At 38.8% G+C, this 23,949-nt stretch overlaps 1 protein-coding gene across 1 annotated transcript; it reads left to right on the top strand.

Annotated features, from left to right (window-relative positions):
• On the top strand, nt 1-23,949 carry serinc5 (serine incorporator 5). The gene is made up of 12 exons (XM_029163176.2): nt 1-258; nt 5,206-5,373; nt 7,103-7,281; nt 7,786-7,868; nt 8,059-8,152; nt 8,761-8,972; nt 9,182-9,274; nt 9,493-9,619; nt 10,067-10,136; nt 10,315-10,351; nt 10,822-10,966; nt 22,334-23,949. The coding sequence occupies exons 1-12, from the start codon at nt 16-18 to the stop codon at nt 22,476-22,478; spliced, it is 1,596 nt and encodes a 531-aa protein (XP_029019009.1). The 5' UTR covers nt 1-15; the 3' UTR covers nt 22,479-23,949.

Here is a 23,949-nt window from a genome sequence, read left to right as displayed (position 1 = left end):
AGCTTTGTGCCGCTGATGTGCAGTGGGCGGAGGAACGGAGCGGGACGGAGGAAGGAGGAGGGCGCAGAGGAGGAGACGCGGCGGCGGAGCGAGGACGGACGCAGCTGCGGCGCTGGGAGGACGCACGCGCTGTCGTTTCGCGTGGACGAAGAAAGAGAAAGAGAGCGAGAGAAGCAGCGAGGTCAACGACTTCCCGGGAAGCGCACTTTGTTTGACCGCGTCCCCGCAAAAATGTGTACCCCGTGTTGTGTGTCGCAGGTGAGGGGCGCGCGAGCGAGTCGCCGCTTTTACGTTGTTGTTGCTCCAACGTCCGTCGACGTTACAGTGGACGCTGGGCTTAATGGAACAATGACTCCTACTGTTGTTTACTGTGTGCCGGGGAGCGAGCTCGTGGTGAATGTCCGCTGACAGCGACGCGCTCGTGTCTCGGTGGGTTTCGACCCGTCGTCACACGCCGGACTTAACGGCTGCGCAGCGGCGGCGTCCTCCCCGCACCGAGCAGATAACTTCACCGGGGCTCTATCGGAGCCGCCCACACCCGACGGAGAGGAGCGAGGCGACGGGGCTAGCGCCTAGCTTAACGTCGGGCTCGGCAGCGAGCCGCCGCTAGCCACCGCGGAGTGACGCCGTCCTCCGGGTGCGATACGAGCGCCTTCACCGTCGACCTGCATTTAATTCACCACAGCGTTTTCATCCACCAAACAAACGTCCTGCTCCCGTCCCGGGAACACTTCGGGCTAATCTGCTCTCTGAAGTTTGTTCTGAGTCATTCTAGGCGTTCGCTTCAGCGGAGGGACCTGTGTTTTTGTGTTTCTGATGGTATTTGTGTGTCACGCTAGCTGTTATTGAAAGCTGTGCCATCGTTGTTGAAAAGCAACCGCTGCATGGACTTAAAGGCTTAAAGTGAAAGTGAACTAGACGGTGACTCGTGACAATCGTGGGGATTTTGTAAGGGAAAAAACACGTTTACTGTATACATTTCCCTCATCAGCTTAAACTGTAGTTGCTTTAACACCATCTGATCACTGTTCACCCTTGTTTAATGATGTGGTTTAGGTTATTTCTGGATTAAATGCCACAATATCACTAGAGTCAGTCTTTAGATTTATCTGTTTTCTTTGTCCCCTGTGCACTTTAATCTTTACACAATGATTTCATTCATGTAAAGGACCAGTTTCCAGGACTATGAATATTTTGGTTATTTTACAAAGCCACAGATACCTTGAACCTTAGATTGGAGACAGATTTCTTGAGTTTTGAGTAACTTTTTCAACTAACGGATACTTTTCAAACCACAAGGTCAGTTCTGCTGATCTGGTCAGGAATTTAATTATATGGAGACACCCTTCATCCAAGGGAAGTTTTTTTTCCAAATCTTTTCTGTTCTTCTTAAAGATTATGAGGAGTTGGAAACTTGGAATGGTTGAGGAAAAATAAGGCCAGACAACGAAACAGTTTTTGTTGCTGTTCTGGCCTAGATTCCTTGTTGAGTTCCATCTGCCTGGCTGGAGGTTTAGTTCAAATATGCATGGTCTGATTACATCCTCTTTGATTTGAAGGTGGAAATTGCGGGACAATGTGTTTTGTTTGGGTTACATTTGGGTAGATGAGCAGGCATGATATCAGTGGATCAGGCATGTATGTCTCTCTTCTTGTGAGAGGATCGGGGTAGGCTGTAGGTCACTGCTCAGCGACCACACCATTGTCTGTGGTCTGCATTTGTGTAGCAGTTTTCTACTTTGTCTACAGTATCTGCATCTTGGAGTTGTCCCCTTGGAGGCAGGGAGTCAGGGAGCTGCTGCAAATGACCTTGCTCCAAACTACCGTCTCACGGACACAAATCTGATACATAATCATGTAAAAAGTGGTTCTTTGTTCATTTGGCCAAACACTTGTGAGAATGTAGTGCTGTAATGTAGGATAGTAATATATATATATATATATATATATATATATAATTTGAATTCTCTATTTTTTTATGATCTATTTTTTTCCATCTGCAGCCCAGCAACACTCATAACATGGTGCTTTGTCTGCGTTTCCTGAAGGTCAAGGCACCGTGGCTGTAATTTCCAGGCGTTGAGCTTTAAACTCTGTTGACTTGAGCCTGGAGCCACTACACATCTGTAGGTTTCCCCTTCAAAACGAACGTCCAGACCCATCATACGATTAGAATTGCTGGCCAACAGTGTCCATGACATGACTGCTATTTCCAGCCCCCCCAAGGAATTTTGCTGTGGTCAGCAGCAGGAGTTTGTTTTCCCACAGACATCATTGGTACTATTTCATCTCAGTTCCCTCCTCCTGTCCTGTCATACAGCAGCGATAGACTCTTCAGCCTCTTCTTCACATCTTGCCATGTCTAGTTGTGTTATTTCATGTCTATGGTTAGAGTGTGCTGATGTAACCATGGGAAATACTATCCCCTTCTTAGCATGGCACCTTTAGTGCCGCGTTGATCTGGTACTGTTCTCTTCTCCCTCTGTTTGGGTCTATTTCCTGTAGCTATTTTAGGGCAGTCCTTTGTCTGCATTGGACTGTGTAATTTCTGGCCTGTGTCTTTCGGCTCTTCCATGTACGCCCATTCTCGGTTCTTCTTTGTTTGATTCTCTTTCTTTGTACATTGAAGGTTCTCTCTGTTGGTCGTCGCTAGGGACTGTATTTGCTAGGGGAAACGCAAAGATCTCCCTTTTTGTATAGAAAACAGGGCACTGATACATTTTTGCTGTATGTGTATACAGCTGCCCGTCTAAATAGACAATAGAGGACCCGTCACTCACAGTATAAGGGCAAATAGAGCAAGTCTTGAGCTTATGCCAACCTAACCTGTGAGAACGTTTCTGCCTGCTGTTGTAGATCTTTTTTTCCTCTGCTATTTTCACTTGTTAGGGTTTAAGTCAGACGTTATAATTTGAGATAACCGGGTGTGTCTGTCAGTCATGACATACTGTAGTCTGCTTTATCCAGTGTTCATTATCTTTAGGATCTGGATGGCACACGCATTCAAGGCATATTGTGCTAAACAAAAGCAGGACAGGGAACACAGACGAATGTGGTGTACATCATGAATTAATGACCAGCCATACGCATGTTTGCAGTCAACTTCATGTTGCATTTATTGAACTTGGAATGTCTGCTTTTTCCACTCGAGTTGTTGTGAGTCATATCTGTTGTGCTGCTTCTCTTTTTCCATTGAATACTGTACTCTTGGCTTTTTGCCTGGTGTTACTTTATAAACAGAAAGTCCCCATTTCACGTCAGCTGGACTATGGGAGGGAAAATATGTGTCACAACAAGAGTTTTACAGCACAGTTTTTGCTCCTGTGGCACAAGTTTTTATTGTCTAGTTCTAAATATGTCAGATCTCTTACTGAGATTTTTTTCTCTTTTGTTATTTCACATAAATTATGTGATGATCATGCCCTCACTTCCCACCCTTGTAAGCAGCATTGACACATCTGCAAGCTTTAAGGAAGAAATATTTCTATCTCTGCATCAGCCTATCCGCTCTTGACTATGCGTTCTTTGCCTACTGTGATATAATGAGTGACCTAGTTTTGTAGTGGGTCTGTTTGCTTTGCTGAAGCTTTTGGAGCTAAGGCTGCGAGCAGCAGAGTTAACCCATCTGTGTTGTATTTAATTTGTACCCAGTTTATTCCGTCATCTTAATTCCATTGTTCTTTTGGGATAACAAGGCATCATTGAGTGAATGAGAAGAAAAAAGTCGTTTTCAAGTTCATAAATACTTAGCAGATACATTCTTGTTGTTCTTGAGTATCATATATTATGAATGGAGGTAATTATATTGGAAATATTTTATTGTAAATAAAACTAAACATTTTAGTGTTTGGGGTGAGGAGATTTGTCTTTTTCTTTTCAGTCAGACTTAGAAGATTCCATTTTATTTAACAGGATTTACTTTGCATGTATGTTTTCTGTAGCTCCCTGTCTGCAGTATCATGGGATACTGATCTTTTGAATTCATGGCTATAGGCTTAGGAAAACCTAATATGTATAAAGTAGGGGGAACACCCTGCAGACATGCTGGCCACCTGTTAACATGTTGGTGGGGCACGCGGGCAGTGGAGGAGGGGTTGGATGAGAGGGTGAGGTCAGCTGGTTGCCACGGATACCCTTTTTGTGTGTCTGTGTGCGGTGAAATTCCTGGAGACATTTTCCTCTCTGTTCGTGTCCCCCGTAACCCCCGCTTTGTCAAATCTGCAGAGTTTGCTGTTGGGCCCCCTCGCTGTGTGCAGTCTGCTGGTGAATCACCCTCTAACTAATGAAATCTAAACATCCTCACAGCTTAAATCGTCCTGTTTTTCCCCACTTACATTCAGTCTGTTGTGGTTAATTAATCGCCTGTTGAGAAAGACATGTGGGTGCACTGGAGACAAAGCAGTGAACTTATCTTGTTTAGCTGTAGTCAGAGGGGCTAATATATTGTTTGGTCTGACATTTGAAACAAATTCAGATGATTGTTATACAGATTTGCAGATCTTGCATGTCTGAACAGAGAAGATCTACTACAAGATCTTCCTAGTAGTATGTTATCTACTCTGATAACACTAGATAACATACAACACAGCTGTATGTAGGACCTCTGCAGTGGGGCCCTAGTCTAGTCTAGACCAACAGTGTGCCACACCTTTTCCAGAATGGTGTGTGTATGGGGGGCTAAGAGGTAGGAAGCTTACACTTGCAGGGCAGGGTGGATTCAAAAAGACGTTACACTGTATAATTATAGTCTTTCCACTTTCCTAAATAGAACACAGGGCCTGTATTTATGAGACTGTCCTCCTCCTACAGTATACGTGTGCCTATCAAAAGAAACTGTGTGTGTTTTGTGAACGGAGAAGGGAGTTGGGATTTTTGTCTTGCATTGGAAACATTGAATGAGCAAACGGACGGTTGTGGAGCTGGACTTCATTTGTCATCAGTTCAGTAACATCACTTCTTAAGTTGTAAATTGTCACAGGACTGTGAAGTTCGATTGGCTATTAAGAAAACAACAAAATGTTAACGTTCTTCCAGTTGATAAAAATGCATGTTCCACAGCTACGAGGGATGGTTGTTAAATGGACTAACAGCACACCAGAATCCTTTACAGACTTTATAAGTACTGTGTCAGTCAGTTTATCATGGTGTTGAAAATTGTGAAACTGATATGGAAATGTTTTCTCCCTCTCCCCCACGTTTCTGCAGCTGGCCTGCTGCTGTGGCTCAGCAGCCTGCTCATGTTGCTGTAATTGCTGCCCCAAAATCAAACAATCCACAGGAACCCGATTCATGTACGCCCTCTACTTCCTGTTGGTCACTATCATCTGTGGCATCATGATGTCCCCCACTGTGGAACAGCAGTTAAGAGACCATGTGAGTACATGAATCAAACTATAGTGCATCCACACATACGTGCACAAATCAATTGTGTTAACTAACACCTCAAATAGTCGTAACAAGAAACTTGTTAACCTCGATGTAATATCCGGTGTGTGTGTATTTCGACATTGTGTATTATGTAATTTTGATTGTAAGTGTTTGAAAGTGTCTGTCACAAGAAGGTAGCGAAACAAGTAGAAAGTTAAAGTAAATGATTTTTGGTGTTTCATCCTAAAATCCTGGTTCTGTCGACAGTAATTTTTGTAACCATTATAGCAATTATCTGTGCAGGATGTGTTGTTAAATGCCTTCCTAGAAACCAAACAACACACGTTTTCCTGTGTGCTGACCCACACAGTGTTCCAACACTTGAATGATTCAGGGTTGTCAGAGGTTACACAAACACTAGAACTGTAGGTACTGTACTGTGCCTGCTGCCCTCTCTTCTAATCTTATCAGCTTTTCAACAAAATAAATATGCATAAGAAGTGATGAGCTCAAACATGCAAAATCAAACAAAAGTTAAAACACAAAATTGTGATATTTCCATATCTAGGGCAATACTACATCTAATGCAGATTTGGCCCCTTGCTTTTCTCCTCTACTACACTTTTTACTAGACTGATGTTTTTCCCCTATTTTCCTTCTCTTTCTCTGCCAGTGTCTACAGTATGGCATTAAAATGACTCCCTACTGTGTATCTCGTTATGAGACGAGAACCTCGTAAAAGGTCCACCCAGGCACAAAATGTCCTCCGCTAGCTCCACGCAAAGCCTGCTGAGTTACACACACACACACACACTGAGCACAGTGGGAAGTCGCAGCTAAGAGAGCAGCCATTGTGTGTTTGAGAGCGGTGGTCTTTTCTCAGAAGATTTACAGCAGGCTGAAACAGTCTGCCCCCTTTTCCCCTTAATCACAACACCATGGACATGCTAATATGGCCCTCAATGAGACAAAAGCTCCAAAATGGGCTTTTTACTCTATGTTGTGATTTGGCTCTGGCCTGTGTTACACACTGAGGTGGTGACGACTCAATCCACCGACGTTTCACCCACAAACACAACTTGAAGGACCAGAACCTTTCAACACTGGACTAATCCTTCCACAGTTAGTGATACCCAAGAAGCAAACGTTTGAACCTTTCCTTCATTAATACCATTTTAAAAGAACCACTTTAACCACAATAACCACAAAATAAGTCACTTATTTACCATTTTTAAAAGTTGCTTGTTCGATTGTGACATTCTACTGAAAAGGTTTCTGTTGTATGAACTTAATTAAATGCAGCTTTTCTCTCTTTTTAATTTAGCTTGCTACTTTAGAATAGTTTGTAAAACCTTGGGACAGATCTTTCTCGCTGTTGGTCACTCTCTCCCCGATTTTTCCCTCTACCCCGTCCTCCTGACTTACTTACAAAAGGCGGTTAATTTATTCATCTGTGTCTTTTGTTTGTGTACACTGACAGTCAGTTGTAAAGCCCCTCTAACAACCTGTAGAGTTGGAGGGAAGAAAGAGGGCTTCATGAAGAAAAACAGGGGTTGTTGTCGCAGCCTGTTCTCTCTTTCTGCTCCTTTAGGAGCGTGACACTTAAAGCAGACACCAAGCCTTTCTCTGGGGGTTAGGGTTGCACTAGACTAAAATGATGAGAAGTGTTCCCCCAAGCGAAAAATAGTTTTAAATATAAATTTAATTCATACATTTTGTTGTTCTTGTCAATCAGATCCCCTTCTACAGTGAATTGTGCCACAAAATGAATGCAGGAGAAAACTGCAAGAACCTGGTTGGCTACTCCGCTGTCTACAAGGTGTGCTTCGGCATGGCCTGCTTCTTCCTCTTATTTGCCATCTTCACAATAAGAGTCAACAACAGCACAGGCTGGCGGGCAGCTGTACATAATGGGTAACTAGATCTTGTTTTTTCTGTTTATTTTGGCTGTTAACATACAGTCACATAGCCAGACACCAGTGGAAATTCAACATAAACCTAAACTCCGGGGGGCCTCATGTACGAAGGGTACTTACGCATGAAAACCCGGCGTAAGCACAAATCTACGCCTACAGTGAGATGTATCAAAAACTACGTAAAGTAGAAACGTGCGCAAATCTACGGGTCCTTCTTCACTTCTACTGGTTGTAGTGACGCTTTGGTGGTAAACTTATAGAGGTAACTTAGATAAACTATATAGAGGCGTGTCATGTGAGGAGTCTGCTAATCAATCACCTCAGCTCAATTCTATGTTGATTAAGATGTACAAGGGAAACATGTGTGGATTCGTACTTAGTAGGGATTGATACATCTGTACTTGAGCAGTTTTCTGGATTTGAACTTACGCCAAGTTTAGCAGGAAATCTACACAAGTCTTTGTGCATGAGGCCCCAGGTCATGTTCTTCTCTGCTGCTCAGGTTCTGGTTCGTGAAGTTTGTTGTGCTGGGAGCTTGCTGTGCAGGAGCCTTCTTCCTCCCTGAAGAGGAAACATTTCTGAACGGTAAAAGACACTCATCACCGGTAACATCATCAAAGCTGGGTAGTTACTATATACTTACGTTTTGGTCACAAGCTAAAAGTCCAGTTAGGTCTGTCCTAAACCGACTGTATATGAGTGGTAAAACCTAGCAGCAGTTTAAAATGTCTTCGCTCCAACATTATCCCTGGTTCATCCCTGCTTTCTGCTACAGTGTGGCGCTATGTTGGAGCTACTGGTGGATTCTGTTTCCTGGTGATCCAGCTCATGCTCTTGGTGGACTTTGCACACAGATGGAACAAAAACTGGTGAGTGCAGTATGTCATCGCTCTTCTTCTGTTTGCCATTGATTCACTCTGGCTCACTTGAATAAGCAAGGAAACCTTGTAAATTAGATCAGCGCAGTGCTTTTTATTTGCTTGTAAAGAACTCAGATGGTGAGATGGAGCCGCCTGTGGGGTTATTTGGATAAGGAAAGCTCAGGGAGGATATTGTAGCTTTGTTTGGCTGCAGGCCCACAGTGTGCCGCTTCACAGGATACGTATGGTTTAGGTGTGTGTACTCTGCTTTCCCTTTCCTTCCTACACAGACAAACACATGGCAGCTTTAAACGTAATTCGCAATACATATTGGCACTGTATTTAGTTTACTCATTTAGCATTTCAGATTAAATCAAACAGATGTTAAGGCACGTACCATCACTATAAACAAATCATAAACCTGTCTTTTCTTTTTCTGGGGGCATGAATACTTTACTAAGCATAATGTCTTCTCTGTCTTTAAATTTTTTTAGGGAAATCTTTTCTGTGTTAGTTTTTGTTTTTTCTCTTTTGACTTCATTAATTTGCTTTACCCTTATTGATGTTGGGTTATTCCTTTCTGTTTTCCTTCTCTCCCTGTTTCTTTGTGTGTGCAGGAGTTCAGGAGTGACTTATAACCGGCTGTGGTATGCTGCTCTGGCCTTTGTGACTCTGGTGCTGTTCACCATTGCTGTGGGGGCTCTGGCCTTCATGGGATATTACTACACACACCCTGAGGCCTGTTTGCTCAACAAGACTTTCCTTGGCATCAATGGCATCCTCTGCCTCATTGTCTCCCTGTTGTCTATTTCTCCATTCATACAGAAATGTGAGAACCAGTGATCATAATGTCTATGTCGTTTGCCAATATCAAGTGAATGCTTTAATATGAGTGGAGAGAAATTTACTGAATACATTTTTAATCAAAATAATTAAGCACGGACAATAGAAACAGTCATATTTAAAAAATCTGCACCTGTGACTATATAGACCATTACAATCAAACCTCGACTTTCTTTTACTTTTGTGTCCTTGCAGTGCAGCCCACTTCAGGCCTGTTGCAGCCTGGAGTCATCAGTGTGTATGTGATGTATCTCACCTTCTCCGCTTTCTCCAGTAAACCAAAAGAAAGTAAGTACAAGCAGTGACCCATAAGACCTACCTGCTCGGACCGACTGCTGTAATTTGTATTGACTCGTGGATCAGGTTAAATAATTGCCAAAATTTATATTTAAGGATTAAATTGCACATTTCTTGTTGCAAGAATTCATAAATTCATGAAGTGAGATTTTAATTGTTTTTAAAGTTTTTTAAATTACTGTCTGCTACTATGCATTATTTCTGTCTAGCTGTGGAGAGAGATGGTATCAACACAACCGTGTGTGTGTTTCCTATTAACTCTGGGTCGGAGAGTGACAAGAAGATTGTCACTGGTGTGGGAGCTCTTATCCTGTGTGCCTGTGTTATTTATTCTTGGTAAGAATATATACACACACAGTCACATACTAACTTATGTTAGTACTTATGTATTAAGTGTAATAATATTGCATCATTTTGTTTTAAAGTTTATGCTTACATTTGAACCAGCAATTCTCTTTGCATTGTGTCATAAAAAACAACTTATTCTCTGACTTGCTGTAGCAACAGACAGAGTGTTTTTTCATTGGCTGTCACTCAGGTGAGGCAGTGTATCATTGGCTGTAAATGAGCCAAGGGTTGGGAAAGACAAAAACTAGGTTTTTTATTCACATGTGTTTCTCATAAGGTGTAGAGCTTGTGTCTGGTGGTTGTTCCAGAAGCAGTGGGAAATGCACCCTGCAGGAATCACAGACTGCAAATTATGGAAAAAATACCTAGTGACTTAAGTACAGCCTTTCTCTGTCATTCTGTCTTTATTTCTTTCTTTGTCCATCCTCCCTTTAGCTTGACGTCCACCACCAGGCGCAGCTCTGCAGCACTCAGAGTGTATAGTAACAGTGAGCCGGAGACTGAGGTAAATGCACAAATATGGAGCTGTCACTAGCTGTGAGTTGAAATTTAATGCCTGGTTAACCAGATTTTACAAACTGAAAGTACAGTATGAGATGCAACAGCTATAAAGTGTCCTCACATATCGCTCCAAAAATCTTTTTCTGCTGCGAGGTAACCTGTAGGTCTCTTTTGCCCTGTAGAGAGCGCGGTGCTGGTTCTGTTGGGGAAATGACACAGGTAAAGAAAAACAAACAATTCCCACACAATTTGAATTTCTTCCCACTCACCTCCTATGTTTCCAGCCTTTACTATGTTACATATGTCCCCAGCCCCAGTGTTTGCACACAGAGAATATGCTCATTGTCTTGCCCCAGCCAGACTGAGCATGGTGAGAAAGTATTGGTCAGCAAACATGGATGATTTCACTGTTACCAGGATAGTATGACATAGTGAAGCAGGACCAACAGGGAAGTGGGATTTTGTGAAGGCTCATACTGCCACCTGCTGGAAAAAAAGCAGTAGCTTACAAACACCAGACAGAAAAACATCACTAGTATGATATACGTTTACTTCACACAGCAGTTATATGCCAGTCTAATTATTGATGGTATCTGGTGCTAATCTAGCATCTTTTCATGTGGTGTTGTGTTTAACATGGCAGTAATCCACATCTGTTTTTTGTATGATTGTATTTCATTTCATTTCAGATTACTATGACGACGAGATAACCAGTGCAGGCCAGGGCGTCTTGTATGACGAGCGTGAGGGAACCATCTACAGCTACTCCTACTTTCACTTTGTCTTCTTCCTGGGATCCCTTTATGTCATGATGACCATTACGAACTGGTTTCAGTAAGTCATAAGGACGGTGTCTATAATCTACTAGAAAAAGTAATTTCTCGAGAAATTACGTGGGAGAGCTGATCTGCTGCCGCAACGATGACAAACGCTGATTAAGCTGCTGACGTCAAAAAAGTTGACTGCGTCCAAAAGTTGACTACGGCAAAGCGATGAAAACGAGAAAACGTTGACAAAGAATAAAACGATGACAAAAGATGGCGATTAAAAAGATGACCAAGGTCATACTAAGACAAGATTAAAATATGACAATGACTTAAAAGTTGACCAAGGTAAAAAGATGTCAAAGATTAAAAAGTTGACGAGAGTGCAGTGTTGACAACCATAAATAAGTTGACTATCTTTTTGATTTGAAGAAAGTATTTGTAAATAATTACCTGTGGAATAGTTTAATAACTATTAAAAATTTACCAGTCAGAAACAAAAATCTTGCCATTTAGGGTAATAAATTACATTGGTGCTTTTATTTTGAAAGGATTTAGAGGTTGTGTGTGAGTGATTACTAAACTATAAAATAGTCATTATATAGTCATAATATTTCATTCAATAGCAAGAATAGCCCTATTAAAGCAAAAGATTTAGATTTAGCACTTTCAGAATAAAAGCACCCTAATAAGTTTGAGTGGCTATTTACTGAACTCTAAAGTAGTCTCTATAACGATTGGCAATTATTCAGAACCACAAATTTTCTAATCAATCTTGCCATTAAAGGTAATAAATTGTAATTGGTGCTTTTATTTTGAAAGGATTTAGAGGAAATGTGTGGGGGGTAATAGCGTAACTGTCAATTAGTCTTTAAATAATCATAATTACCCATTTTAAAGGCAAAAACAGTGCAGTTAAAGCTAATAATTGGCATTGGTGCTTTTATTTTGAAAGGATTTAGAGGAAGCATGTGTGGGTAATTACTAAACTGTTAATCTATCTTTAAAAAGTCATAATTACCCATCTAAAGCAGAAATACTGCTATTAAAGCTAATTATTTGGCTTGGTGCTTTTATTTTGAAAGGATTTAGAGGAAGTGCGTGCTTAATCACTACACAATCCAATAGTGTAGTTGAGTAATCAGTAATAAGCATGGAACTGCTCTGTACACTGAGCATCAGCAGTTTGACCTGTCAGTCAAATCTGCAGCTGCGCCGTCGCCATGGAGACAAAAGGCGGGAAAATCAGGCTCACTCTGCTCTGTAAAAGCAGAGTTTCACCCTGTATAAACAGGCTTGTTCCAGCTAAACCATAATAGTTATCACAAAGATTATTTCATTTTTCGAGTCCCAAGGCTTCAATGAGCAAATGGTGTGAATTTTATGTTTGAGGACAAACGTTTGTAGCCACAGTCGCAATTTCAAAATATGTCTCCTCCTTTTTTTTCTCCAGACGTCTGCCAAAAATTATCATTAGAGTCTATGGGAGAATTTCAGGATCTCTCTGTGCTTTGAGGTCGATAGCGACTAAAGTATAAGTCTGAGGGTAAAGCCAGACACATCATTAGAAAGAAGACAAGTATGACTACGATTTAGTGAAATAATTACGTTGATAGAGTAAAAATTGTGGCTGTAGTGACGAGTTAGAGACAGAAGTTCTGTCTTAAAAAAGCGCACATTCTCACTGTAGCTGTGACATCACGCACTCTAAATGACCCAATACACACTAATGGAAAAGCTGAAAATTTAACAAAAACCACACCATATTTAAACGCTCACTAGTCGAAAAGTATAGAAGATACGACAACGCTGATTTACAAGGAGAAAGTTTGAACGATGATGGACGCTTTTGAAGTTGAAACGACGTTTCTACGCCAAAGTATGACGATGACAGAAGCTGATGAAAAGAGGGAAGTTGACAAAAAGTTGAACGATGATTCCCATAGACGACCATTATAAAAAAAACGATGAAAAAAGTTGAATAACGTTAAAAGTTGAAAAGCTGAAAACATAAAAAGTAATAGCCCACATCTCCTAAAGATGACACACGTTTAGAAAGTTGAACGACGATTCTACGATGAAGCGTTTAAAAAGTAGATAGCAATCAAAAAAAGGGCGGAATAAGTAGAAGAATAATAATAATAACTAGAAAAAGTAATTTCTCGAGAAATTACGTGGGAGAGCTGATCTGCTGCCGCAACGATGACAAACGCTGATTAAGCTGCTGACGTCAAAAAGTTGACTACGGCAAAATGATGAAAAACGTTGAAAACGAGAAAACGTTGACAAAGATTAAAGCGATGACAAAAGATGGCGATTAAAAAGATGATGATTAAAAAGATGACCAAGGTCATACTATGACAATATTAAAGAGATGACAATGATTCAAAAGTTGACCACGGTTTAAAAGATGTCAAAGATTAAAAAGTTGACCAAGGGGCATTGTTGACAATCATAAATAAGCTGACTATCTTTTTGATTTGAAGAAAGTATTGGTAAATAATTACCTAACTGTGTAATATTTTAATAACTAGTAGAAATTTACCAGTCAGAAACAAAAATCTTGCCATTTAAGGTAATAAATACATTGGTGCTTTTATTTTGAAAGGATTTAGAGGTTGTGTGTGGGCGATTACTAAACTATAAAATAGTCATTAGATAATCATAATTTATCATTCAATAGCAAGAATAGCCCTATTAAAGCAAAGATTTAGATTTAGCCCTTTCAGAATAAAAGCACCCTAATAAGTTTGAGTGGCTATTTACTGAACTCTAAAGTAGTCCCATTAACGATTGGTAAGTATTCAGAACCACAATTTTTTTTAATCAATCTTGCCATTAAAGGTAATAAATTGTAATTGGTGCTTTTATTTTGAAAGGATTTAGAGGAAATGTGTGGGGGTAATAGCGTAACTGTCAATTAGTCTTTAATTACCCATTCAAAAAGCAAAAACAGTGCAGTTAAAGCTAATAATTGGCATTGGTGCTTTTATTTTGAAAGGATGTAGAGGAAGCACGTGTGGGTAATTACTAAACTGTTAATCTATCTTTAAATAGCCATAATTACCCATCTAAAAGTTGAAATATTGCTATTAAAGCTAATTATTTGGCTTGGTGCTTTTATTTTGAAAGAATTTAGAGGAAGTGTGTGCTTAATTACTACACAATCCAATAGTGTAGTTGAGTAATCAGTAATAAGCATGGAACTGCTGTCTACACTGAGCATCAGCAGTTTGACCTGTCAGTGAAATCTGCAGCTGCGCCGTCGCCATGGAGACGAAAGGCGGGAAAATCAGGCTCACTCTGCTCTGTAAAAGCAGAGTTTCACCCTGTATAAACAGGCTTGTTCCAGCTAAACCATGATAGTTATCACAAAAATTATTTCATTTTACGAGTCCCAAGGCTTCAATGAGCAAATGGTGTGAATTTTATGTTTGAGGATAAAAGCTTGTAGCCACAGTGGCAATTTCAAAATATGTCTCCTCTGTTTTTCTCCCCAGACGTCTGCCGAAAATTATCATTAGAGTCTATGGGAGAATTTCGGGATCTCTCTGCGCTTTAAGGTTGATAGCGACTAAAGTATAGGTCTGAGGGTATATCCAGACACATCATTAGAAAGAAGACAAGTATGACTACGATTTAGTGAAGTAATTATGTTGATAGAGTAAAAATTGTGGCTGTAGTGACGAGTTAGAGACAGAAGTTCTGTCTTTAAAAAGCGCACCCTCGCACTCTGGCTGTGACATCACGCACTCTAAATGACCCAATACACACTAATGGAAAAGCTGAAAATTTAACAAAAACCACACCATATTTAAACGCTCACTAGTCGAAAAGTATAGAAGATACGACAACGCTGATTTACGAGGAGAAAGTTGAGCGATGATGGACGCTTTTGAAGTTGAAAATGACGTTTCTACGCCAAAGTATGACGATGATAGACGCTGATGAAAAGAGGGAAGTTGACAAAAAGTTTAACGATGATTCCCATAGACGACCATTATAAAAAAACGATGAAAAAAGTTGAATAACGTTAAAAGTTGAAAAGCTGAAAACATAAAAAGTAATAGCCCACATCTCCTAAAGATGACACACGTTTAGAAAGTTGAACGACGATTCTACGATGAAGCGTTAAAAAGTAGATAGCAATCAAAAAAAGGGCGGGAATAAGTAGAAGAAGAATAATAATAACTAGAAAAAGTAATTTCTCGAGAAATTACGTGGGAGAGCTGATCTGCTGCCGCAACGATGACAAACGCTGATTAAGCTGCTGACGTCAAAAAAGTTGACTGCGTCCAAAAGTTGACTACGGCAAAGCGATGAAAACGAGAAAACGTTGACAAAGAATAAAACGATGACAAAAGATGGCGATTAAAAAGATGACCAATGTCATACTAGGACAAGATTAAAATATGACAATGATTCAAAAGTTGACCAAGGTAAAAAATATATCACAGATTAAAAAGTTGACCAGAGTGCATTGTTGACAATCATAAAGAAGCTGACTAGCTTTTTAATTTGAAGAAAGTATTTGTAAATAATTACCTGTGTAATAGTTTAATAACTAGTAAAAATTTACCAGTCAGAAACAAAAATCTTGCCATTTAAGGTAATAAATTACATTGGTGCTTTTATTTTGAAAGGATTTAGAGGTTGTGTGTGGGCGATTACTAAACTATAAAATAGTCATTAGATAATCATAATTTATCATTCAATAGCAAGAATAGCCCTATTAAAGCAAAAGATTTAGATTTAGCCCTTTCAGAATAAAAGCACCTTAATAGGTTTGAGTGGCTATTTACTGAACCTCTAAAGTAGTCTCTATAACGATTGGCAAGTATTCAGAACCACAAATTTTCTAATCAATCTTTGCCATTAAAGGTAATAAATTGTAATTGGTGCTTTTATTTGAAAGGATTTAGAGGAAATGTGTGGGGGGTAATAGCATAACTGTCAATTAGTCTTTAAATAATCATAATTACCCATTCAAAGGCAAAAACAGTGCAGTTAAAGCTAATAATTGACATTGGTGCTTTTACTTTGAAAGGATGTAGAGGGAAGCATGTGTGGGTAATTACTAACTGTTAATCTATCTTTAAATCGTCATAATTACCCATCTAAAAGCAGAAATATTGCTATTAAAGATAATTATTTGGCTTGGTGCTTTTTATTTTGAAAGGATTTAGAGGAAGTTGCGTGCTTAATCACTACACAATCCAATAGTGTGGTTGACTAATCAGTAACAAGCATGAACTGCTCTGTACACTGAGCATCAGCAGTTTGACCTGTCAGTCAAATCTGCAGCTGCGCCGTCGCCATGGAGACAAAAGGCGGGAAAATCAGGCTCATTCTGCTCTGTAAAAAGCAGAGTTTCACCCTGTATAAACAGGCTTGTTCCAGCTAAACCATAATAGTTATCACAAAGATATTTCATTTTTTCGAAGTCCCAAGGCTTCAATGAGCAAATGGTGTGAATTTTATGTTTGAGGACAAACGTTTGTAGCCACAGTCGCAATTTCAAAATATGTCTCCTCCTTGTTTTTCTCCAGACGTTCTGCCAAAATTATCATTAGAGTCTATGGGAGAATTTCAGGATCTCTCTGTGCTTTGAGGTCGATAGCGACTAAAGTATAAGTCTGAGGGTAAAGCCAGACACATCATTAGAAAGAAGACAAGTATGACTACGATTTAGTGAAATAATTACGTTCATAGAGTAGAAATTGTGGCTGTAGCGACAAGTTAAAGACCGAAGTTCTGTCTTTAAAAAGCGCACCCTCGCACTCTGGCTGTGACATCACGCACTCTAAATGACCCAATACACACTAATGGAAAAGCTGAAAATTTAACAAAAACCACACCATATTTAAACGCTCACCAGTCGAAAAGTATAGAAGATACGACAACGCTGATTTACGAGGACAAAAGTTGAGCGATGATGGACGCTTTTGAAGTTGAAATGACGTTTCTACGCCAAAGTATGACAATGATAGACGCTGATGAAAAGAGGGAAGTTGACAAAAAGTTTAACGATGATTCCCATAGACAACCATTATAAAAAAACGATGAAAAAGTTGAATAACGTTAAAAGTTGAAAAGCTGAAAAAACATAAAAAGTAATAGCCCACATCTCCTAAAGATGACACACGTTTAGAAAGTTGAACGACGATTCTACGATGAAGCGTTAAAAAGTAGATAGCAATCAAAAAAAGGGCGGAATAAGTAGAAGAAGAATAATAATAACTAGAAAAAGTAATTTCTCGAGAAATTACGTGGGAGAGCTGATCTGCTGCCGCAACGATGACAAACGCTGATTAAGCTGCTGACGTCAAAAAGTTGACTACGGCAAAACGATGAAAACGAGAAAACGTTGACAAAGATTAAAACGATGACAAAAGATGGCGATTAAAAAGATGATTAAAAAGATGACCAAGGTCATACTATGACAATATTGAAGAGATGACAATGATTCAAAAGTTGACCAAGGTTAAAAGATGTCAAAGATTAAAAAGTTGACCAAGGTGCATTGTTGACAATCATAATAAGATGACTATCTTTTTGATTTGAAGAAAGTATTTGTAAATAATTACCTAACCGTGTAATAGTTTAATAACTAGTAGAAATTTACCAGTCAGAAAAAAAAAATTGCCATTTAAGGTAATGAATTACATTGGTGCTTTTATTTTGAAAGGATTTAGAGGTTGTGTGTGGGCGATTACTAAACTATAAAATAGTCATTAGATAGTCATAATTTATCATTCAATAGCAAGAATAGCCCTATTAAAGCAAAAGATTTAGATTTAGCCCTTTCAGAATAAAAGCACCCTAATAAGTTTGAGTGGCTATTTACTGAACTCTAAAGTAGTCTCATTAACGATTGGTAAGTATTCAGAACCACAAATTTTCTAATCAATCTTGCCATTAAAGGTAATAAATTGTAATGGGTGCTTTTATTTTGAAAGGATTTAGAGGAAATGTGTGGGGGTAATAGCGTAACTGTCAATTAGTCTTTAAATAATCATAATTAACCATTCAAAGGCAAAAACGGTGCCATTAAAGCTAATAATTGGCATTGGTGCTTTTATTTTGAAAGGATGTAGAGGAAGCACGTGTGGGTAATTACTAAACTGTTAATCTATCTTTAAATAGTCATAATTACCCATCTAAAAGCAGAAATGTTGGTATTAAAGCTAATTATTTGGCTTGGTGCTTTTATTTTGAAAGGATTTAGAGGAAGTGTGTGCTTAATTACTACACAATCCAATAGTGTAGTTGAGTAATCAGTAATAAGCATGTAACTGCTGTCTACACTGAGCATCAGCAGTTTGACCTGTCAGTCAAATCTGCAGCTGCGCCGTCGCCATGGAGACAAAAGGCGGGAAAATCAGGCTCACTCTGCTCTGTAAAAGCAGAGTTTCACCCTGTATAAACAGGCTTGTTCCAGCTAAACCATAATAGTTATCACAAAGATTATTTCATTTTTCGAGTCCCAAGGCTTCAATGAGCAAATGGTGTGAATTTTATGTTTGAGGACAAACGTTTGTAGCCACAGTCGCAATTTCAAAATATGTCTCCTCCTTGTTTTTCTCCAGACGTCTGCCAAAAATTATCATTAGAGTCTATGGGAGAATTTCAGGATCTCTCTGTGCTTTGAGGTCGATAGCGACTAAAGTATAAGTCTGAGGGTAAAGCCAGACACATCATTAGAAAGAAGACAAGTATGACTACGATTTAGTGAAATAATTACGTTCATAGAGTAAAAATTGTGGCTGTAGTGACGAGTTAGAGACAGAAGTTCTGTCTTAAAAAAGCGCACCTTCTCACTGTAGCTGTGACATCACGCACCTCTAAATGACCCAATACACACTAATGGAAAAGCTGAAAATTTAACAAAAACCACACCATATTTAAACGCTCACTAGTCGAAAAGTATAGAAGATACGACAACGATGATTTACGAGGAGAAAGTTGAGCAATGATGGACGCTTTTGAAGTTGAAATGACGTTTCTACGCCAAAGTATGACAATGATAGACGCTGATGAAAGAGGGAAGTTGACAAAAAGTTTAACGATGATTCCCATAGACGACCATTATAAAAAAACGATGAAAAAAGTTGAATAACGTTAAAAGTTGAAAAGCTGAAAACATAAAAAGTAATAGCCCACATCTCCTAAAGATGACACACGTTTAGAAAGTTGAACGACAATTCTACGATGAAGCGTTAAAAAGTAGATAGCAATCAAAAAAAGGGCGGAATAAGTAGAAGAAGAATAATAATAATAATAAAGACCGAAGATAACAATAGTGTGAGAGCTGTTCAGCTCTCCCACTAATAAAGACCGAAGATAACAATAGTGTGAGAGCTGTTCAGCTCTCCCACTAATAAAGACCGAAGATAACAATAGTGTGAGAGCTGTTCAGCTCTCCCACTAACTAGAAAAAGTAATTTCTCGAGAAATTACGTGGGAGAGCTGATCTGCTGCCGCAACGATGACAAACGCTGATTAAGCTGCTGACGTCAAAAAGTTGACTACGGCAAAACGATGAAAACGATGAAAACGAGAAAACGTTGACAAAGATTAAAACGATGACAAAAGATGGCGATTAAAAAAATGATGATTAAAAATATGACCAAGGTCATACTATGACAATATTAAAGAGATGACAATGATTCAAAAGTTGACCACGGTTAAAAGATGTCAAAGATTAAAAAGTTGACCAAGGGGCATTGTTGACAATCATAAATAAGCTGACTATCTTTTTGATTTGAAGAAAGTATTTGTAAATAATTACCTAACTGTGTAATATTTTAATAACTAGTAGAAATTTACCAGTCAGAAACAAAAATCTTGCCATTTAAGGTAATAAATTACATTGGTGCTTTTATTTTGAAAGGATTAGAGGTTGTGTGTGGGCAATTACTAAATTATAAAATAGTCATTAGATAGTCATAATTTATCATTCAATAGCAAGAATAGCCCTATTAAAGCAAAAGATTTAGATTTAGCCCTTTCAGAATAAAAGCACCCTAATAAGTTTGAGTGGCTATTTACTGAACTCTAAAGTAGTCCCATTAACGATTGGTAAGTATTCAGAACCACAAATTTTTTTAATCAATCTTGCCATTAAAGGTAATAAATTGTAATTGGTGCTTTTATTTGAAAGGATTTAGAGGAAATGTGTGGGGGTAATAGCGTAACTGTCAATTAGTCTTTAATTACCCATTCAAAGGCAAAAACAGTGCAGTTAAAGCTAATAATTGGCATTGGTGCTTTTATTTTGAAAAGGATGTAGAGGAAGCACGTGTGGGTAATTACTAAACTGTTAATCTATCTTTAAATAGTCATAATTACCCATCTAAAGTTGAAATAATGCTATTAAAGCTAATTATTTGGCTTGGTGCTTTTATTTTGAAAGGATTTAGAGGAAGTGTGTGCTTAATTAATACACAATCCAATAGTGTAGTTGAGTAATCAGTAATAAGCATGGAACTGCTGTCTACACTGAGCATCAGCAGTTTGACCTGTCAGTCAAATCTGCAGCTGCGCCGTCGCCATGGAGACGAAAGGCGGGAAAATCAGGCTCACTCTGCTCTGTAAAAGCAGAGTTTCACCCTGTATAAACAGGCTTGTTCCAGCTAAACCATGATAGTTATCACAAAAATTATTTCATTTTACGAGTCCCAAGGCTTCAATGAGCAAATGGTGTGAATTTTATGTTTAAGGACAAAAGCTTGTAGCCACAGTCGCAATTTCAAAATATGTCTCCTCTGTTTTTTTCCCCAGACGTCTGCCGAAAATTATCATTAGAGTCAATGGGAGAATTTCGGGATCTCTCTGCGCTTTGAGGTTGATAGCGACTAAAGTATAGGTCTGAGGGTATATCCAGACACATCATTAGAAAGAAGACAAGTATGACTACGATTTAGTGAAGTACTTATGTTGATAGAGTAAAAATTGTGGCTGTAGTGACGAGTTAGAGACAGTAATTATTTACAAATACTTTCTTCAAATCAAAAAGCTAGTCAGATTATTTATGATTGTCAACAATGCACCTTGGTCAACTTTTTAATCTTTGACATCTTTTCAGCTTGGTCAAATTAGGAATTTTTTTAATCGCCATCTTTTGTCATCGTTTTATTCTTTGTCAACGTTTTCTCGTTTTCTCGTTTTCATCGTTTTCATCGTTTTCATCTTTTTGCCGTAGTCAACTTTTGGACGCAGTCAACTTTTTGACGTCAGCAGCTTAATCAGCGTTTGTCATCGTTGCGGCAGCAGATCAGCTCTCCCACGTAATTTCTCGAGAAATTACTTTTTCTAGTTATTATTCTTATTATTTCGCCCCGTTTTTCGGTCGCTATCTACTTCTCAACGCTTCATCGCAGAATCATCGTTCAACGTTCTAAACGTGTGTCATCGTTAGACGATGCAGGCTATTACTTTTCACGTTTTCAGCTTTTCAACTTTTAACATTATTCAACGTTTTCCGTCGTTTTTTTATAATGGTCGTCTATGGGAATCATCGTTCAACTTTCTGTCAACTTCCCTCTTTTCATCAGCGTCTATCATCGTCATACTTTGGCGTAGAAACGTCATTTTAACGTCAAAAGCGTCTATCATCTTTCAACGTTCTCCGTTGCTGAAAAAAAAAAAAAAAAAAAAAAGCTGAAATTTTAACGAAAACCACACCATATTTAAACGCTCACAAGTCGAAAACTATAAAAGATACGAGGACGCTGATTTACACGGAGAACGCTGAAAGATGATAGACGCTTTTGACGTTGAAATGACGTTTCTACGCCAAAGTATGACGATGACAGAAGCTGACGAAAAGAGGCAAGTTGACAAAAAGTTGAACGATGATTCCCATAGACGACCATTATAAAAAAACGACGAAAAACGTTGAATAACGTTAAAAGTTGAAAAGCTGAAAATGTGAAAAGTAATAGCCCCCATCCCCTAAAGACGACACACGTTTAGAAAGTTGAACGGCGATTCTACGACGAAGCGTTGAGACGATGAAAGCGACCGAAAAACGGGGCGAAATAATAAGAATAATAATAAAGAGCGAAGATATCAATAGTGTGAGAGCTGTTCAGCTCTCCCACTAATAATAAAGAGCGAAGATATCAATAGTGTGAGAGCTGTTCAGCTCTCCCACTAATTAGTGAAGCTGCTGCAGCTGTTCAACTGTAGGTTTTTATGAATATTCAGAATAACAATAACAGCTGTATTTCATTTCGGTGAGATAATAGTGTCATATTCATGGTCATTCACTGTCAAGTCAACATGTCTGCTGGAAATAAATATCAACTTATATTCCAATTAAAATAATATATTAATCAAAGTTATAATCTTTGCACAGTTGATTTTTTACACCTCTCTCTCTCTCTCTCTCTCTCTCTCTCTCTCTCTCTCTCTCTCTCTGTTTTCTTTGAAGTTATGACGACCATATGATCGAGAAGCTGTTGGAGGGGAGCTGGTCAGTGTTCTGGATAAAAATGGCCTCCTGTTGGGTTTGCATGTTTCTCTACATGTGGACCCTCATCGCTCCCATGATCTGCCCGAAGCGTTTTGAAGCTTGAGACACTCTGGGATCAGGCTGCTGTGATTCCTGGGATAATTTCTCATACTGAGCTAAGGGACCACCCTTCAAAATACCCCACTCCCTTATTGTGAAACACAACCCAACACTACCCTCAACATTCAGATGGAACATTAGCTGTTGCCTTGGTTTATATGATAGCGTTTACTTCATTTTATAATGTTAAGCTGTTACTACTTTGAAGTTGTTTTTGTGTACTACCAATGACTTTTTTTTTAATGTCTTAATGTTTGAAATCAACTAAAGGGACATGTGTTATGTTAACAAACAAGTCTCCCTGATTATCTCAGACTCTTGTGTGTTAGTGTTTTCTTTTAGCCAGCTCAAATCAATCTGTACAGTGGGACCACTAAGTTTTAGCAAAGTGTGGGACAAATTTATTTAAAATCACGAGAGAAGTTGTATTTAAGTATTTGTTTAGTAATCAAAGAAGGAATATTGTGTAAATTAAATTACTTGTCCCTGACTCTGTTTAAAAACTCATCTCTCAGGCTCACATTTAAAATGTACATGTTTGTGCTTTGTTATATTGCGTCCTTTTGTAGAGGTTTTCTATGCAAAGAACAAGTGCTTGTAGACTCCCTGTGTTGTAAAGTTTCCATGTAATATACAAAGATAATATTTCACACTTTGTTAATGTCAGCGCTCCCTTTGAGCCAGATCTTTTCAAAGGAAAAACCATGTCATGTACAACATTTGATCATTGCACGAGGCAGCGCTCTTTCCATCAACCTGCCTTATATAGGTCAGTGTTCCGCCGCTTCTCTCAAAGTTGAAGTGTGTTTGCCAAAGGTAGATGTCAGAAAACAGTCTGCAGATTGTTTTGTATGCTTACATTGAACAGAGAGGGATGCGTACTTGCATACACACACACACACACAAATCAGCTGTTTACTGTACAATTCTAAAGATTCAGCTTGTAATGGTGGTCAGATTAAGGTAGCCTGAGTCATTTCATTAGCGAGTTATTCAACGCTGGATGTTGAGTCTCTGCCAGTTCACACAAAGATCTGTTACCTGTGTAACTGTTTTTATACAATTTTAAAATATATACATGTTCTACATATTGTAAATTGTCATCTGCAAGTGCTTTCTTATTCATCAGTTAACCAGTATGTTGTTGCCTTTTGTCTAATTGTATTCCTAACATAATGTACGTGTGCATTGTTACTTTTGCAACCTGTGGAATTTTCTGTTTACTTTGAGTTACACCGGAAAAATCTGCCAATTTCTTTCCTACATTTTAAGTATTGGTTTGAATGTAGAAATAAAACTGGTGCTCAACAGCTTTATCTGACAAAAACAAATGTATCATCAGGCAGCAAGGCCCACTATGAAGGCTATAAGATATTGTAACCCACAATTTTAACTTAGTAGTGTGTTTAAAGTGCAGGTGTTTGCCATGTGATTCATATTATTCAAAGCTTCAATAAAACATCCAATAAACGCCA

Source organism: Betta splendens, chromosome 9, assembly GCF_900634795.4.
Source record: "Betta splendens chromosome 9, fBetSpl5.4, whole genome shotgun sequence".
Lineage (NCBI taxonomy): Eukaryota > Metazoa > Chordata > Actinopteri > Anabantiformes > Osphronemidae > Betta > Betta splendens.
This window is presented reverse-complemented; position numbering and strand designations above follow the sequence as displayed.